Source organism: Mustela nigripes, chromosome 8 (assembly GCF_022355385.1).
Source record: "Mustela nigripes isolate SB6536 chromosome 8, MUSNIG.SB6536, whole genome shotgun sequence".
Classification (NCBI taxonomy): Eukaryota; Metazoa; Chordata; class Mammalia; order Carnivora; family Mustelidae; genus Mustela; species Mustela nigripes.
Window position 1 is genome coordinate 16229553 of NC_081564.1, and position 18662 is coordinate 16248214.

General features: G+C 40.3%; 1 protein-coding gene across 1 annotated transcript in view; it reads right to left on the minus strand.

The window, feature by feature from the left end:
- Positions 1-18662, minus strand: part of SPPL3 (signal peptide peptidase like 3) — a 144198-nt gene that overhangs the window by 13091 nt on the left and 112445 nt on the right. The window contains exons 3-6 of the mRNA XM_059408599.1: positions 10745-10833; positions 3915-4034; positions 3099-3177; positions 1603-1715 (exon numbers count right to left, since the gene is read on the minus strand). Of these exons, the coding sequence (XP_059264582.1) occupies positions 1603-1715; positions 3099-3177; positions 3915-4034; positions 10745-10833 (401 nt within the window). The remainder of the gene's footprint in view (positions 1-1602; positions 1716-3098; positions 3178-3914; positions 4035-10744; positions 10834-18662) is intronic.

The following is an 18662-nucleotide window of genomic DNA, read 5'->3' on the forward strand; positions in this document are numbered from 1 at the left end:
GCCTCCTTGTGATCTCTGTCTGTCAAATAAATAAAATCTTTTTTTAAAAAAAAAGTCTTAAGGGAGAGAAAAGAATAAAGGGGGATTTCTGGAAATGTCCCTTCAAGATATTCTGATGAGAAGTATGAAATATACATGAAATATCCAGTTCTGTGACTGGATAAGGGACTTCTCTGAACCTGTTTCCTCTTCTGTCAAGTGGGAACGGAAGTATCTACTTCAAAGACTTTTCAGGATTAAATGAGATACTCCATGTAAACATCCAGGAAAGTGGCCAATGCATAGCACTCAACAAATGTTAGCTCCTCATGACATTTTTAGTTCATCCTAATTATCACCAACAAAGAGGGAGTCTCATGCTCTACAGGTAGGAGTATAATGTGCTACTGCTTTTCTGAAAGGCATTACGGTAACAGAGAAAAAAAATTTTAATACAAAAATCCTCTCATCTAGGAATTTCATATCTAGGAACTCCTCCACAGAAATAACTGTTTTAAGTAATCTGTCATGTATATCCACAAGTAGAACAATGTTTACCTCAGGTTGTTTATAAGAGATGATTAAGAGCAATCTAAGGGTCCAGCAATAGTGAAGTAACATACAACCGAATACTCCTGAATTATTAAGAAGGATATGCTACCTTTATGTAATGATACAGACATGTATTTATATCATTACATAAAAAGTCTGTGGTATATAACACATATATAACATATATTCCATATATGTATTTATATATATTACAGTATTACTCCATTTATGTACTAGAGTCTCCACAAAAACAAAACATGTTCACAGCAGCATTATTCATAAAAGCAAAAAAGTGGAAAAAACTGATGAATGGATAAATAAAACTGGCATAGCTATGCAATGAGTAGTATTGGCCAGAGAAAGAAATGAAGTACGGGTTCAGATTATGGCATGAATGAATCTAGAAAACATCATGCTAAGTGAAAGAAGGCAGACACACAGGTCATATAATGTATGATTTTATTTATGTGCAATGTTCAGAAGAGGCAGATCCATAGAGAAGTAGATTAGTGGATGCCTGGGGCTTGGGTGGGCCAGTGGGAGTGACTGCTGGGTATGGGGTTTGGAGGGTGGGTGATGAAAATGCTTCAATATTGACTGGAGTGATGGTTGCACAACTCTGAATATACTAAAAACCAATGAATTGTACTTTTATACACTTGGACATTATACCTCAAAAAGCTGTTATTCAAAAATATCTTAAGAATGTGGGTAAAAAGGGGCGCCTGGGTGGCTCACTGGGTTAAAGCCTCTGCCTTCGGCTCAGGTCATGATCCCAGAGTCCTGGAATCGAGCCCTGAATTGGGCTCTCTGCTCAGCAGGGAGCCTGCTTTGCCCCCACTGACTGCCTCCTCGCCTACTTGTGATCTCTGTCTGCCAAATAAATAAATAAATAAAATCTTAAAAAAAAAAAAAAAAAGGAATGTGGGTAAAAACAATGGGTAGCACCGCCTAAGGACACCTAATGTTCACAGTAAATGGGGGAAATATTACTAAACACAGTAGAGGAAGGGAGGACAAATATAACTGTATAAACTACATTAAAACTTCAAATTTTCACATGTTACTCACCATCCATAAGAAGCCAATGGCCAGTGAGAACCCAGATAAGGACGAGCATGACAGACAGAGAGAATGATAGTAGTTCAGCAGCAGTGAAACGCCCACAGCAACCAAAGGAAATCCTGGAAAACACACACCATTTATTGGACTAATAGGCAATACATTATATTTCAATAACCAAACTCTACCTTGGTCCTTTATGATCAGAGCTCATATGGCCAGATAAGAACAGTAGGCAATACCCAGACACCTGGAATTCGAAAATACCCAAACCTCCTTGGAGTAAACTACAGAAACAAAGAGGAATTAATTAGGGGCAGCTGAGTGGCTCAGTGGGTAAAAGCCTCTGCCTTCGGCTGGGTCATGATCCTAGGGTCCTGGGATCGAGCCCTGCATTGGGCTCTCTGCTCAGCAGGGAGCCTGCTTCCCCGTCTCTCTCCGTCTGCCTTTCTGCCTACTTGTGATCTCTCTGTCAAATAAATAAATAAAATCATAAAAAAAAAAAAAGCTAAAAAAAAAAGAGTAATTAATTATACTTCTGCACCCATCTGATTGTACTTTTTATCCAAAATTACCAGCATGGGTGTTTAGAAATTTTAAGTGACAACACCAATCTTTGGAGAATTAAATAAATTATAGGGGAAATTCTGTTCTTATGAGGAAAACAAAATGAAAAAGTACTGACCTTCAATCCACTGGGCAATGAACGATGAATACATATTTAAAAAAATCTGCAATAACTCTCTTTGGCTATCACTAATTCCTGGGAAAATCAGTTGCCCCAAGTGATGGGTTTCCTAAGTGCATACAGCATTTCTGTTAGCACAGCATTTTGTTTCTATGGAGCAACGGCTTTGGGAGTTAAGGAGTGAAAGGTATGCACATGGGGTTTGAACCTAAGTGGCTAGTGTATATTTTAGGCCACCAAAGATGAAAGGCAAAAAATGTTTGAGTCAACCACTATTTTCACATCCTGTTAACTCCCTAGTAAAGGAATAAGAATATTGCTTCAAAATAAAACTGCTCATCTTTCGGTAATCTAAGCAGGAAGCATATTTCAACGACTCAGACTTTGTAAGATTTGTTTACATTTCCTCTGCTATGGAAAGGTACAAAAGGAAGTACTGTCTTCTAGTCTTAAAGATCAAACATCTCGGGCACCTGGGTGGCTCAGTGGGTTAAGCCGCTGCCTTCGGCTCAGGTCATGATCTCAGCGTCCTGGGATCGAGTCCCGCATCGGGTTCTCTGCTCAGCACGGAGCCTGCTTGCCTCTCTCTCTCTCTCTCTCTCTGCCTGCCTCTCTGTCTACTTGTAATCTCTCTCTGTCAAATAAATAAATAAAATCTTTAAAAAAAAAAAAAAAAGATCAAATATCTCCCTTCCCAGTCTTCTGGCATTTGTGTCCTCTGGTCAATACCAGAAATTGAGACTCCCAACAATGCTATCAAGTCTAAGATAAAAACATATACAAATTCATAATTTAGAAGAAAATCCCAAGTCCTTACTTATTCTGAGGTGAACAGGGTCTTGTTAAATACTGGCACATCGGGAGGAGGAGGAAAGCAAAAGCTATTGTTGCAAGAACTAGAGAAAGAAAATGTATGGTTAGGTTTTGTTGTTTATTTTCAATAACCGTAAGAAAAATGGCATGACTTATGGAAACACTGACTGCCCAGAAAACTTTTCTCAATAAGTAGATACAATTAACTAACTAGAGATAAAAAATGTCTTCCATTAGCACCATACAGATAAAGTCTTGAGAAGAAAGAAGTACCTGATTTGAAGTAGGGGAGGCAGAGACATCTAGGTTTCTCATTCTCTTCTATCTTAATATGAAAAGAGAAACAGCGGGCCAGGGGATGATCTGACATGTCCAGCATTTTGCTGATGTTATATACACTTACATCACCTCTCTGCTTAAAAACTGATCAGAGGCTGACAGTCAAATTACTTTGATTAGTTATCACTGTGTCTGTCTACTACAGAAACATCAGTGGGGGTTGCCAATGACCACTTTGTCACACTGGATCTTCTAGTAACCCCCCAGACAAGAAGCCACAGTCAAAAAAGGTCCTATTCTAATATCATAAAGTCTGCAAGTTTTCAAACCCCCTGGTCTTTTGTTCATGCTGTACTGGCAGTCCCAAACTGATGTTATGTGTATCCAGTGGTTCAAGGAGAAGTATGGGGAGAAAAAACAGACTTAAGAAGAAAAACTTGCATGGCATGGTGTATAAATCTTAAGTTTTGAATGATGATTAAAGAGGTGAAAATAATTCCTTCTAGGTTAAAGTTTGAGAATAGAGAAGAAACTCATTTACCTGCTGTACATATTGTAAAAACTACTTGAACTGAGTCAAAGAAGAAGAACATTACTAGGAGAGAGACAGATGCTCCAATTGGAAGGAACAGGGCCTGGGTAGAGTCAATAGTTTGGATACCTGAAAGAGAAAAAGGGACAGATTAATGACTTAAGTAACAGGCACTGTGCCCATGTACTCCAGACACTTTAAAAGTTCCAGGGGTTAGTATGTAAGATACAGTTTATCTGGGACCTCTGATTCTTTCCTTCCCACTGAGATCATGAACTCCTTGCTCTCCTCATGGTGCCTTCATTATCTACCTCCTGGTGCTAACAATCTGGTTGACAGGGCACCAAAAAAACCCTCAAACAAACAAAAACGAAAAACCAAGAACATCAACAGGTAGTAAAAATTTGTATTAACACTTGGGTGTCTCAGTTAAGTGTCTACCTCTGGCTCAAGTCATGGCCCCAGGGTCCTGGTATCAAACCCCTGCATCAGGCTTCTCGCCTGGCAGGGAGCCTGCTTTTCCCTTTCCCTCCCTCCACCTGTGGTTCCCCTGGCTTGAGCTCTTTTTCAAATAAATAAAATCTTAGGGAAAAAAAATCAGATTAGTCAATTTGAGTACATTCGTGGTCTCATGTGCAGGTCTGGTAAAAGAGATGGTTTAAATCCAATGACTAAAATCATTTCTCATCATCTACGGGTTTATTCATATTCATTCTTCCCCACTGTTGCTGAGTAGAGTTGGGGAGTGGAGGGAATAAGACATCTGAAAACCGAAAATCAGAAAAATTTTATGGGAACACTTAAAGGATAAATGGGAGAAAACAATTACTTGGGGTACAGGATTTAGCACAGTGGTTTTCAGTTCTTGGTTACTCATTAGAATCACCTGCAGAGCTGTAACAATTACAGTGCCCAGGCCCAACCCCAGACCAATGAAACTGAAATCTCTAGGGGTTAATAGGCCCAACTAAAAACTCCCAGAAAATTTTATTTTGCATACAGAGTTGAATAGCATTAAAAAAATATTTGGTAGAGAAAACATGGCTATATCTGATAACCACTTTATTAAAAGAAAAAATTATTAATCTTGTGTGTGATCTACTTCCAAATTAACCCTGCAGAGATATAAAGTTCTTGAGAGGAATCAAAGAAAAAATATTCATATGAAACTATTATAAAGAAATACCAGAAGTCTCTCTTCATTAAATTAAGGCTATGAATAAGATATAATGTGACCAGGAAGAACATAACTGTGCACGAAGGGTTGCAATCATCAACCAATGCTTAAAAACTGCTCTTTGGTATTTAAGTTTATCTGTCCCAAGAAGGCTACTTAGGCATTTTAGTTAAATAAAATATTAAATATTTCTACAAAACAGAATTGTTTCTTACTGGCTAGGTGGAGGAGTCAATTCACGTAGGAATAGGGCATTTCAATTGAGGAGGAGTGATCTATGTGTCAAGACAGAGATGCTCTTAAGAAGATGGCTCTGGGCACCTGGGTGGCTCAGTTGGTTGAGCGACTGCCTTTGGCTCAGGTCATGATCCCGGACTTTCAGGATTGAGTCCCACATTGAGTCCTGCCTCGGGCTCCCAGCTCCTTGGGGGAGTCTGCTTCTCCCTCTGACCTTCTCCTCTCTCATGCTCTCTCTCACTCATTCTCTCTCAAATTAAAAAAAAAAAAAAAAAAAGGAAGATGGCTGCTGACCAGAACTGCAGTCAAACTCCTTCACTTGGCCTGGATCATCTGTGTGTGTATATGGGAGTGGGGGGGGGGGGTTAGTTAGGGGTGGTACCTTAAAGTGAAGTGTCTTACGGACGTTTATGAGACACAACTCCATGAAATTTCTAACTGAATTTCACCTAGTTGGTCTAAGTACTCTATACTATGTCAAAGAACTACTAGAGGAAACTAAAGATTTTAGGTGCCTTTCACAACAGAAAATAATAGTTTCACAAATAAATAATTGCTATATGAAGAGAAACAAATCTTTTAAGAGAAACAAATCTTTAAAAAACTGTAAGTCTTAAAATATACATCCACACCCCCCTCTTTTGTAAAACAAAACATCATATAGTCTACAGATTAATTGGTTTAAAACATGAACAGAAAACTTAAATGGCTGGCTAGAATAAAGACTTTAGTGAGTCAGGTATATGATAAGTATTTGTTTATAAAAAAACTAAATTTTAGAAGTTCAGTCTGCAATTAAAATGCAAAACTGGAGGCCTCTGCCTTTGGCTTGGGTCCTAGTCTCAGGATCCTGGGATCAAGCCCCACATCAGGCTCTCTGCTCAGTGGGGAGCCTGCTTCCCCCTCTCTCTCTGCCTGCCTTCTCTGCCTACTTGTGATCTCTGTCAAATAAAATAAAATCTTAAAAAAAAAATGCAAAACTGAATACAAAGAGCCTTTCTAGAGTGTTAGAGAGAATGCACAGATTTTTGTTTTTTAAAAGCACAGATTTTAAACCAGGAGGTATGAGGCACTGCTTCCATTAGTTTTATAGAAGAATGCCCAAGGGAGTTTACCAAACGGCAATGTCACAGGGCAAGTAGAGTTCCTTTAGTTGCTGACAATATGCTACCTAAAAAAATGTACACAACGTTAATACTGTACTTCCTAAAGGTCTGAAGATAATGGTCCTGAAAGGGATGGAGCTAATAGAAATTTTGGGCAAACTTCAGTGACTTCAAAACAAAACAGACCAAAGCAAAACAGAGTTGTCATAATTAGGAGGAGTTACTCAAAAGCAGTTGGCATTACCTTTAAAGCCAAAATTAACGTAAGAAATAGGCACGGTTTTTTTCTTCAAGGTGGACCCTAGAGATAAAGTACTTTTAGGACAGTGGCAAGAAACTGCTGGAGCACAGAGATGGAGGGCAGTCGTTTTAAAAAAAAAAAAAAAGGAAGAAAAAATAGGCAGGGTGATGGAAAAAATTATGTAGAGAAATTATTTTTAGCACTTACTGAACAAGGCTACAGGCTAAATACATGGTCATGAAACAGATACTGAACAATAATATACACCAGCATATTATTGATAATCACTAAGAAAGTTACTGATTTTGTACCTCCATGAAAGAAGTATGCTTTTCACTATTTACTAAGCACCTATTACACAGTAGGTAACATGAGGGCTTTGAAAAGCTGTACAGTCTTCAGAGTTCGGATAAATTACATGGGAAGCCTGGTAAGGACTTCAAAATGTCAGATAATGGGGCCAAGGGTGGGAGCTGTCCTTTTTTAAACTCACTTAATACTGATTAAATGAAGGGTTGATGTGCCAGAAGGAAAAATATATAGGTTTCTTGGGGCAGATATAGGGATGAGACAGATTTAGAACCAGGTTCAGGAAAATCAGACAAAACCTGGAGGGCACTCCCTTTCCCCGCTTTCTTTCTAACCCTTTTTATTGTAGAACACAACAGCATACGGGGGAAACTGGGTGGCTGAGTTGTTAAGCGGCTGCCTTCTGCTCACGTCATGGTCCCAGGGTCCTGGGATCAAGCCCCGCCATCCCTGCTCAGTGGGAAGCCTGCTTCTCCTCCCTCTCCTACTCCTCCTATTTGTGTTCCCTCTCTCGCTGACGGTCTCTGTCAAATAAATAAATAAAAATCTTAAAAACACAACAGGCATAAAACAAAGTACATAAAACAAAGATGTCGAGTTCAATCAATCAGCAAATACCACCCAGGTCAGGGAACAACCCTGCCAAGCCCAGAAGTCTTTCCTGTGCCCCTCCTAAGTCCCCATTCTTTTCCCCAAAAGGAACTACTACCTTGGCCTTTATGACACTTTCTTCTTTGCTCTGTTTTATATGTTTTCTACTCAACTGCACATTCTAAAATACTAGTATTTATTTTGCTTATTTTTTGAGCTTATTGCATACACTGATACGTAGCATGTGTTTTTGTGTGTCTGGCTTCCTTTTGTTCAATACTGTTATCAGCATCCTTGCTGTCTAGGAAACCGTACGTCACTCATTTTTGTTGTCTTTTTCACAAATTCCTTGATTCTTATTTATTTTGGGATTAGGCAACTGCAACCTTTTTTTTTTTCTTTTTAATATTGCAACCTTTAACAACAACTTCTACCTATTTACACTTTCTCCTTCAATCAAGACTCTTGCCAAAATCTGAATACTAAACTCATACCTTCCTTTCCTGAGAACAACCCTGTAATTCTTCTACATTGGTTATCATTCAGGACTTCAATCTCTTCATCACCCACACAATTTCTTGTTTCTCTGTTCATCCTTTTGGCCGCTATTATTACTTTGATTTTGATAAATGTACCCCATGTTCCATGCTGTCCCTTCAATCTGGAATGGTGTCATGCCCCATGATCAAATACTGGCCTTCCCTGCTGCAACAGTCATTTCTTTCATTGTGTTTTTCCTGATTTTGTGGAAGAGGACTGCATTCTCTCCTAATCTATCTCTTCTGGTATCCATGGCCCAGATGAGGCACTCATCTGTATTTCCCAGATGAGGAAATACATTTGTGAGGATCATTTAGCACAACACAGGAGGTAGATTTAAGAAAATGACCACTTCGGGCGCCTGGGTGGCTCAGTGGGTTAAGCAGCTGCCTTCGGCTCAGGTCATGATCTCCGGGTCCTGGGACTGAGTCCCGCATTGGGCTCTCTGCTCAGCAGGGAGCCTGCTTCCTCATCTCTCTCTGCCTGCCTCTCTGCCTACTTGTGATCTCTGTCAAATAAATAAATAAAATCTTAAAAAAAAAAAAAAAAAGAAAATGACCACTTCAACAAGCATTTACTACTCTTTAGACATCAGCAGTGAGAAATGAAGTCTCATGTCACTAGGTAACTTCCTTCTACTGTATGGACTGACCTAATCAATTATTTGAGGATAAAATAGTACTTAGACACACAGTGTCCATTTCTCTTAGGTTTCTGTGATTCAATGTACAATGGCTTTATAGTCTGGTTAAAACACATCATACGCATATATGCTACATAACACAGGACTTGCAAAGGAGTTTCAGTTGTAAAACTGATTTGGCTTAAAATGTTGACAGACGATAAACGCTATGTAATCATTTAACCTGAAAATCGGGTATTGATACTGGGTTTTACCTGGTTTCCCTGTAAGTTACTGATATGGTATTTTACCTCATACAAGAATCTGTGTCTTGGGCACCTGGGTGGCTCAGTGGGTTAAGCCGCTGCCTTCGGCTCAGGTCATGATCTCAGGGTCCTGGGATCGAGTCCCACATCGGGCTCTCTGCTCAGCAGGGAGCCTGCTTCTCCCTCTCACTCTGCCTGCCTCTCTGCCTACTTGTGATCTCTCTCTGTCAAATAAATAAATACAATCTTTAAAAAAAAAAAAAAAGAATCTGTGTCTTAAGTTTAAGAATAGACTCATTATATTTAAATAATTCTACTTACTGTATTTGCAATGCCCACTTTACATTCCTGGGTACAATGAACACATTTAACTGGGTAAAAGCTAGGCAAGTATAATTTGGTGGGCGGGGCAGTAACTAGAGAAAATAAGTGATCTCTTTACATTTAAGTTCTAAAATTCTCTATCAGTATTCTACCTTTATCCTGGATCCTCAATATTTCCTCCCTGTTAGGTGGTGACTTGAGGCTGTTCTGTAAGTCATGCTCATTCTCTCCTCTGTGCCTGTTAATCACATGCTCTTCCCATCCAGAATGACTTCTCCAGCAATCCAAGTACACCATTTCAAATTTCAGATCAAACTCACCTTCTCTGGCACGGGAATCCCTTATTAAATTGACCCATGTGGCTTACCCAGACTTGCCTTTCTCTTTGCTCTCTCTGTACATGGATGTCAAATGAGTTCATCTCTAGGGCTTACTCTGATCTACTGATAGCAGATGCTTGTTAGAAGTACTCTGAGGCTACGGTAAGGGTCTGTGAGAGAATGTTTCTGTTCTAGGGACAGGAAGTGGTATTTACTATCTCTGTCTCAGCACTTTATTAATGCCTCACAAAGTGTTTTGGCCACAGTGCCTAGTGACAGCTTGGGTACCAGGCTCTTGTGCTTTGGCAGCTTTCAAAATATCTAATAGAATATCTTAAAAATATATATCTAATAAACTGCATGGTAGGAACCCAGTATCAAGCTCTTGATGATCAAATTAAGTCTCCTTATTTATAATTAAATTCCCCTTATAATAAACATCACCAATTTTCTATAACTCTACTGAGGCACAATTTACATATGGCAAAATTCACCCATCTTTAGTGTCCAATACTTGCCAGGAAACTACAAATGCACTTTCAGTTTCTCCATATTTGCCTTTTTGGAAATTTCATTTAAGTGGACTCACACAATATATACTCTTTTCTGACTTCTTAACATAATGTTTTGAGGTTCATATCATGTATCGGTATCAGTACTTCTGTCAGTACTTCATTCTCTTTAATGCTGAATAGTATTCCATTGCACGGATAGGCCATATTTTGTTTATCCATCAATGAGTTTATTGGTCTCTGAGTCATGTTTCTACTTTTTGGCCATTATAAACAATGCTGCCAAACATTTGCTATCTAGCACACTTCTATTTCTTATAACTCAACATTCTTACAAAATCTTTACTATCCTACTTGTTTTTAAGAAAATAATCTCAGCAGCAAGCTTTTAGGCATGAGTTAAAAGCACTAATGAGAAATCATTGGTTTAGATTCAGAACATAGGAATTTTTACAAATTATACCAATACAGATTAGATTTTATTATTATAATTAAACATAAATCCTTAAACCCGGTAAATTAACTGGGGTTATAGGAAGAATCTAATTGAGACCACTATATGTATTAAAGTTAATTGACATAAAAATGCCTTACTATTATTGGTGCTGTTGCCATTGAAAGACCCAGAAGAACTGCTATTGTCTTTCTCTTTATCTTGATTTTCAAAGTCCATATTAAGGGACCTGTGGAAAAAATTACATAGACAAGTTTTAATTTTGCTTAAGAAAGAAAGTAGGTCCACAAGTCAGTAATGAGACAATATTTTAATACGCTAAGGCATTATGGAAGACAGGAAAGGCTCCTTTGAACAACTCTGCAAAAACAGTTCTTGTCATCACATTTTGAAAACAATCTACATTCCTTCTGGTATGTCAGTTCAAGAGTTCAGACTGCAGATAAAAGCATTCCATTGTGGCCAAATCTTCCAGCCATATCTCTGTGCACATCCTTAATTATTTCCTTATGATAAATACCTAGAAAGAGAAAAGTTAGGTCAAAGGGCAAGCGCAATTTTGAGACTTTAACATACTACACAACTACCACCAACAAGGTTGTACCAAATTTACTCTTTGATAGCAGTATATGAGAACATTGTTTTCTCTACACCTTGTCAGCTTTCATTTAACAACATGTATTTGAGTTTCTTTTTTTTAATATGCTTTTTTAAAAAAAGATTTTATTTATTTATTTGACCGACAGAGATCACGAGTAGGCAGAGAGGCAGGCAGAGAGGCAGGCAGAGAGGGGGAAGGGAAGCAGGCTCCCTGCCGAGCAGAAGGCCCGATGCGATGCGGGGTTTGATCCCAGGACCCTAGGATCATGACCTGAGCTGAAAGCAGAGGCTTTAACCCCCTGAGCCACCCAGGTGCCCCTGTATTTCTATACATAGAACTGTTTTACAAATTGGAGTTACAATAAATAGTGCATAAAACAGGCTTTCATGGATTCTACATTCAAAGTTGGGGGGGGGGACGACACTGACAATAAACAAGAAAATAAGTTCAATATATATATGGTAACAGCTAATGAGAAAATGCAGGAAATGAAAAGACTAAGTTTGAAATTTTAAATAGGGTGGGTTGGGAAGGCCTCACTGATGTGATTTTTAAGTCAAGACCTGAAGGAAGTAGTCACTGTCCATCTGGGGAACTAACAATGCAATCTCTGTTCTAATATTGCATTCTTTAACTACTGAACAGTTTAGTGTACATGAGTTCACTCATTTTTTGGTTAACTAACTGTTCAAGTCCTTAGCTCATCTTCATCTATGTAAAGTGTTTATGTCCTAAAGAACTTCCTGCAGGGGTGTCTGGGTGGCTCAGTGAGTCGAGCAGCTGTTTTCAGCTCAGGTTATGATCCCGGGGTCCTGGGACAGAGCCCCACATCGGGCTCCCTGCTTGGTGGGAAGTCTATTTCTCCCTTTGCCCCTCTCACTTGCTCATGCTCTCTCTCACTTGTTCTCTCTCAAATAAATAAAATCTTAAAAGAACTTTCTGCAATGATGGAAGCATTCTTTATCTGCACTGGGGAGACATCAGCCACACGAGCACTTAATATGTGGGAGGGCAAAATTAATTTAAATAATATGGGAGCTGTAACTATAAAATTCTTAGATGAAATGTAGGGATAAATCTTCATGATCTTTGGATTTGTCAGTGGATTTTTTTTTTTTTTAAGATTTTATTTATTTGACAGACAGAGATCACAAGTAGGCAGAGAGGCAGGCAGAGAAAGAGAGGGGGCAGGCTCCCTGCTGAGCAGAGAGCCTGATGTGGGGCTCGATCCTAGCACCCTGGGATCATGACCTGAGCTGAAGGCAGAGGCTTTAACCCACTGAGCCAACCAGGTGCCCTGTCAGGGAATTCTTATACATGATGCCAAAGACCCAGCCAAAAACTGATAAAATGGACTTAATCATCATAAAAATCTTATGCTTCAAAGGTCACAATCAAAAAGGTCCCAACACAGAGGATAGGATAAGATACCTGCTATCATATGTCTGATAAGGGCCTTGTATTCAGAACATGTAAGAACTCCTGCAATTCAATAATAAAAAAACAACCCATTAAACAATAAGCAAAGGATCTGAATAAATACTTCCCCGAAGAAGATACGCAAATGACTGCCAGTAAGCACACGAAAAGATTTTTCACATCATTAAATGTCAGGGAAATACACAGCCAAACAGAATGAGATAGCACTTCATACCCACCAGGATGGTACAACCAGAAAAATCAGATAATAACCAAATGTCAGCAAGGACATTGCTAGTAAGAATTTAAATTGGTGCAGACACTCTGGAAAACAGTCTGACATTTTCAATTTCTTTAATAAATATAGGGCTATTCAGGTTATTGATTTCTCCTTGAGTGAGCTTTAGCAGATTGTCTCTCTCAAAGAATTGGTCCATTTCATCTAAGTCATCAAATTTACTGGCATAAAGTTGTTGACAGTGGTCCCTTATTATTGTTTTAATACCGGAGGCTCTAGTAATAACCCCTCTATTACTCCTGATACTGGTTTTATGGCTTCTCTTCTTCCTGATTAGTCAGGCCAGAGATTACCACTTTTATTGGTCTTTAAAAATCAGCTTGTGGTTTCACGGATTTTTCTCTACCCCTAGAGAAAATATTTCACTTATTTTGGCTTTGATCTTTATTCTTACCGTTTGCCTACTGCTAAGTTGGGTTTAATTTACTCTCTTCTTGCCTAGTTTATTAAGGTTAAAGTTTAGATCACTGATACCTTTTTCTTCTATTCTAACCTATGCATTTAGAGGTATAATTCCTCCCTAAGTACTGCTTTTGCAGCGACCCATAAATTTAGTGTGTTTTCACTTTAATTCAATGTATTTTCCTTCTTTTTTGATGCATGGAAGTGTTATTTTTGTTTCCAAATATTTGGGAATTTTTTAGACCTCTTTCTGTTATTGATCCCTAATTTGATTCAACTGTGAGCTGTTAGGTGTTAGGGCCAATTTAATGTTAAAACCTGTTTAACTATTAGGGCCTGCTTAGCCAGAGCAACTCCATATTGCCTAGGTAGCCATACTGTTGTTTACATCCATGGACTTCATTCCGGGAATAAATGCCCCCCTAGTTCCTGGTATGGTTCCGGGAATCGATTCTGGGAGTAAATGCCTTAACAATAGAAGCCGCGTACCTTGGGTCTGTGGTTATGTCCTATAAAACCAGCCTGTGAGATCGGGAGGGGGTCGCTTTCTTCGGAGACGGCCCTGGCCAGTCAGTCTAATTTCTAATGCTTGGCATAGAATAAGGCTCTGCGTAACTTTCACTTTGTCTCAGTTGCGTTCCTTTGATAATGGACCCCAACATTCTGGGGGCTCGTCCGGGATTAAAGGACGAGAACTGACTCAGCATCAGAATTTCTGGTAAGCCTCTGGAGGTAAGATCTCGAGATTTTATCCTGCAGGATCTGGTCTGTCTGGTTGTGGAGCTCCAGGGTATAGCCCATTGGGGAGAAGCTGGACACAGCATTGCTCCCCAGGCTGGAGTGGATGTGGGGACGCCCCATCCTGCCACTGGGAGACTGCCAGGGGGTTCGAGTCCCCTTAGGCGGTCAGGGGACTGAGAAAATCCCCACCAGCAGCAGGTTGTATATCTTGCACACCCTTAGACTTGTTATCTGGTTGAGGAAGGGCTGCTGGGCCTGGTCTGCGGATGTCTTTGTCTTGTCTTTTTGTTGTCTGTTGTATTGTTTGTTGTGTTTGAAGAAATGGGGCAAGCAGAAAGTAAGGGGCCTATGAAACCCCTAAGTCTTGTTCTCCAGCATTTCAAGGATTTTCAAGGTAAAACTACCCAGTTGGGTGACAAGGTTTACCCAGGAAAACTCTCTACAGAACTGGGAATCCTTTCTCTGCCTTCTGGCAGCACTCCCCCTTCTGTTTCTGCACCAACTTGGGTGTGGCCTGCATAACTGGCCTCTAGACCATCCTCGGTGCTTCCTGCACCATGGCTCCTTCCCTCTTCACTGTCAAGGAGCAAGAAGAGCTGCTCCTGGACCTAACACCCCCCACTCCAGATCTTCCCATCCGTGTCTCAGGTAAACATTAAAAATGGACTGGGTCCAGATGAAACGTAAATCAGTATTTGAACTAAGTTAAGTTTGTTGGTTTAATTAAGATAGACATGTCTTTAAAGTTATAGCAGTAAATATGAAACTTCAATCAAAGTTCCCTGAAGGTCAAATAAGCTCATGCTGTTTGATAAAATCTGTTAGCAAAGAAATAACTGAACTGATGGTTAATTGTCTGTCTCAAAGTTTTAATGGGTAATTGTTAAGGTAACTTTCAAAGTCTTTGGTAACCTGAAACTTCAAAGTTTTGGTTGGATGACAACTGGAATTAAATTTGTTGGACACCTAGGTCTTAACCAAATGGGATAAAATGCTAAAGCATTGAGTACTTGATATAGGTTTGTGCTTTTGACTTCTTACTGCAAAGAAACGAAGAATATTTAAATCTGTTGGTAAACATGTTTTGTGCTTAACTGATTCATAAAATTTGCCATCTACAGACTTCTGTTGTAACTGTTCACAATTGGTTAATACTTAACCATCACTAGAAACCGAAATGTTTCTAAGAATAGAAAATTCTGCTAACTGTAACTAAGACTGATGGAAGTAAGGGAAATAACCCTATATGTAAAAAAGTAGGAGATACATAAGAAAGATAAGGAATGGGAATATATTTTGTTTAAGAAAAGGTAATTTTGTCCTAAATGAGATGGTTGTTTAAAAGGAAATGGCCTGGGACAAAACCTGGATACAAAAGAAAGTTGTAAAAGGTTTGTGAAGGGAAATTAAAAAAAAAAAAAAAGAAAAATAAATTTAGGTATGGTCAGGATGGATTACCAAAAGAAAAACGCCCTAAGGATTTTTATTAAAAGTTGTAATGTTGTCTGAAAAACCAGAGGAAAGGCAGTTGACTGATAGTAAGTTTAAAAAAAAACTCTACACACAAAAAAGAGGGCCTAAGAGAGTAAATAGTTTTGTCTTAAAGTAAAAATATCTGGTTGCACCAGAACATGAAAGGAGATAATAAAAACTAAACTTGAGGATATATAGTAAGTCGTAGAAGGCTTGGGGAAAGTAAGTGACTTTTATTTGCCTTGGTTTATAGGTTTGAAAGGAAACAATGAAATATGTTAAAAATCTGACCATCTTAGATCAGTTTTGATGATTTATTCACAAGAAGGGAAAAAAGGCTAATAAATTTTTTCCTATAAAATGTTTCTGTTCGGGGCACCTGGGTGGCTCAGTGGGTTAAAGCCTCTGCCTTCTGCTCAGGTCATGATCTCAGGGTCCTGGGATGGAGCCCCACATCGGGTTCTTTGCTCATCAGGGAGCCTGCTTCCTCCTCTCTCTCTCTGCCTGCCTCTCTGCCTACTTGTGATCTTTCTCTCTGTCAAATAAATAAATAAAATCTTTAAAAAAAAAATGTTTCTGTTCAAATGAGACATAGTATTTAAGGAAGGAAGACTAAAGCCCTGTGTCATGGCAAATCTATATTGGTGATCAATTCAAGTAAATGTTAAAATTAGAGGGCAATAAATCTTGCCTTTGCCAGTCAGTCAGCCCCAGATATAAGGAAGAAACTTCAGAAAATTAAAGGATTTGAAGGGAAGAATCTGAGTTAGTGGCAATAGCAGAAAAGGTGTTTAACAACAGGGATACACAAGAAGATGAAAAACAGGCTTAAAAAAATAGTTGAAGTTTTGATATTACATGAGGCGGGAAGGAGACAGGAAATAAAAGTCAGTGGAAAAGAAAAAGGCAGGTAGGAGATGGTCAATGGAAAAAAAAAGCCTAAACACAGAGAAAGCAGGTGGGAAGGCTTAGATTCAGATCAGTGTGCTTACTGCAAGGAAAAAAGGACACTGGGCCGGCGAGTGCCCTAAGAAGAAAGTGCAATACTGGCCACCAAAGACTGAAGGGGCCGTGGTTCAGAGCCCCTCCCTGAACCTCTGGTTAAAATTGAGGTGGAGGGGAAATCAATTGATTTTTTGGTGGACAAAGGAGCCCAATTTTCATCATTACTAAAGCCTATGGGAAAACTATCTAGAGATGAGTCTGGGTACAAGGGGCAAATGGCACAGAAAGACAGAAATGGACAACAGAAAGGACTTTAAATTTGGCCTCGGGAGTAGTCAAACATCAATTCTTGGTCCTCCCTAATGCCCCGTATAACCTGATGGGAAGCCATCTCCTCCACAAACTACGGGCTGGCATTCAGTTCTTGGAAGGAGACATGACTGTGACTTTGGGACAACCCACTGTGCAGATGCTTGTGGCAGCAGCAGACGAACATCTCCTTTACAAGCTAGTCTCAAAACCAGAGGAGATAAGGGAGGGAAGCCTTCTCCAAACCTACAGGTTGAATTTCCCAAAGTCTGAGCAGAAGGGAGGCCTCCTGGCCTGGCCAAGGGACGGCCTCCAGTAGTGGTACAGTTAAAAGCAACAGCTACAGCCGTTCGAGTCCGGCAGTACTCCCTCCCCTGGGAAGCAAAGGAAGGGATCAGAAAACACATTAACCACCTCCGAGGAGACGGGATCCTAGTTCCTTGCAAGTCTCCATGGAACACACCTTTACTGAACGTCAAAAAGTCTGAAACTGGGGAGTACCGACCCGTTCAGGACTTGCGGGAAGCTAACAAACGGGTTGAAGAGACCCACATGACGGTGCCCAACCCCTATACCCTACTCTCCCTCCTAGGCCCCAAAAGAACTGTGTATAAGGTCTTAGATCTCAAGGATGCATTTTTCTGTATACCTTTAGCAAGGGAGTCTCAACCCCTCTTTGCTTCTGAGTAGTCTGACCCACAGGAAGGGTTCCAGGGCCAGCACACCTGGACAAGACTTCCCCAAGGATTCAAAAATTCACCCACCATCTTTGACGAGACCCTACACGAGGATTTGTGTGAGTACAGAATCACCAACCTGGGAGTCACTCTGTTACAGTATGTTGATGACTTGCTAATAGCCACTGGGGACTATGAGTCATGCTTGAGGGGGGACGAAAACTCTTACAGACTGCAGAAAAAAAAGGTATCTGGTGTCAGCAAAGAAAGCACAGCTTTGTCAGAGCCACACCACTTATTTAGGCTTTGATCTCCACGAGGGAGTGTGCTCACTGTCTGAGTTCAGGAAACAGGCGATCACCCGATACTGCCGCCCCACCACGCCCCAACAAATGAGGGAGTTTCTTGGGACGGTGGGCTACTGCAGACTGTGGATACCGCGGTTAGCGGAAATTGCCCAACCCCCCTACGAACTGATTAAGGGAGGACTCACTACGGTAGAGTGGACAGCTGAGCCAAAAGGAGCATTTCGAAAATTACAAACAGCCTTACTGAGTGCCCCAGTGCTGACCATCCCAGATGTTACCAAGCCCTTCCACTTTTCATGGAGAAGGCAGGGGTGGCCAAAGGGGTTTTGACTTAGACTCTGGGGTCTTAGCAAAAGCCAGTAGCCTATCTTAGCAAAAAAAACCTAGATCCAGTAGTGGCCAGGTTTCCCCCTTGCCTCTGCATAATTGCTGTCACGGCCCTCCTGGTCAAGGATTCAAGTAAATTAACTTTGGATCAAAATTTCATCTTGACCACTCCTCACATTATCGAAGGCCTCCTCTGGACCCCACCAGACCAATGGATGACAAACGCCCGAGCGACAGGTATCAAGCCCTCCTCTTCAACGAACCGAAAGTGATTTTCAGGCCCCCTGCGGTGCTAAATCCAGCCACGTTGCTGCCAAAAAAGCTAGCTGATAACCCACAGGACTGTGGGGAGGTCCTAACCCAGATCATAGAAATAAGGCCTGACCTCAGAGACACTCCCCTCCCGGATGCAGAGATGACTCTGTCTGTTCACAGATGGGAGTAGCCTCATGGCCGATGGAAAGAGGTATGCGGGGCCTGCGGTGGTTTCTCCTGAACAGAACTCTGAAAGGTGGCCCTGCCACACGGAACCTCGGCACAAAAAGCGGAGCTGATTGC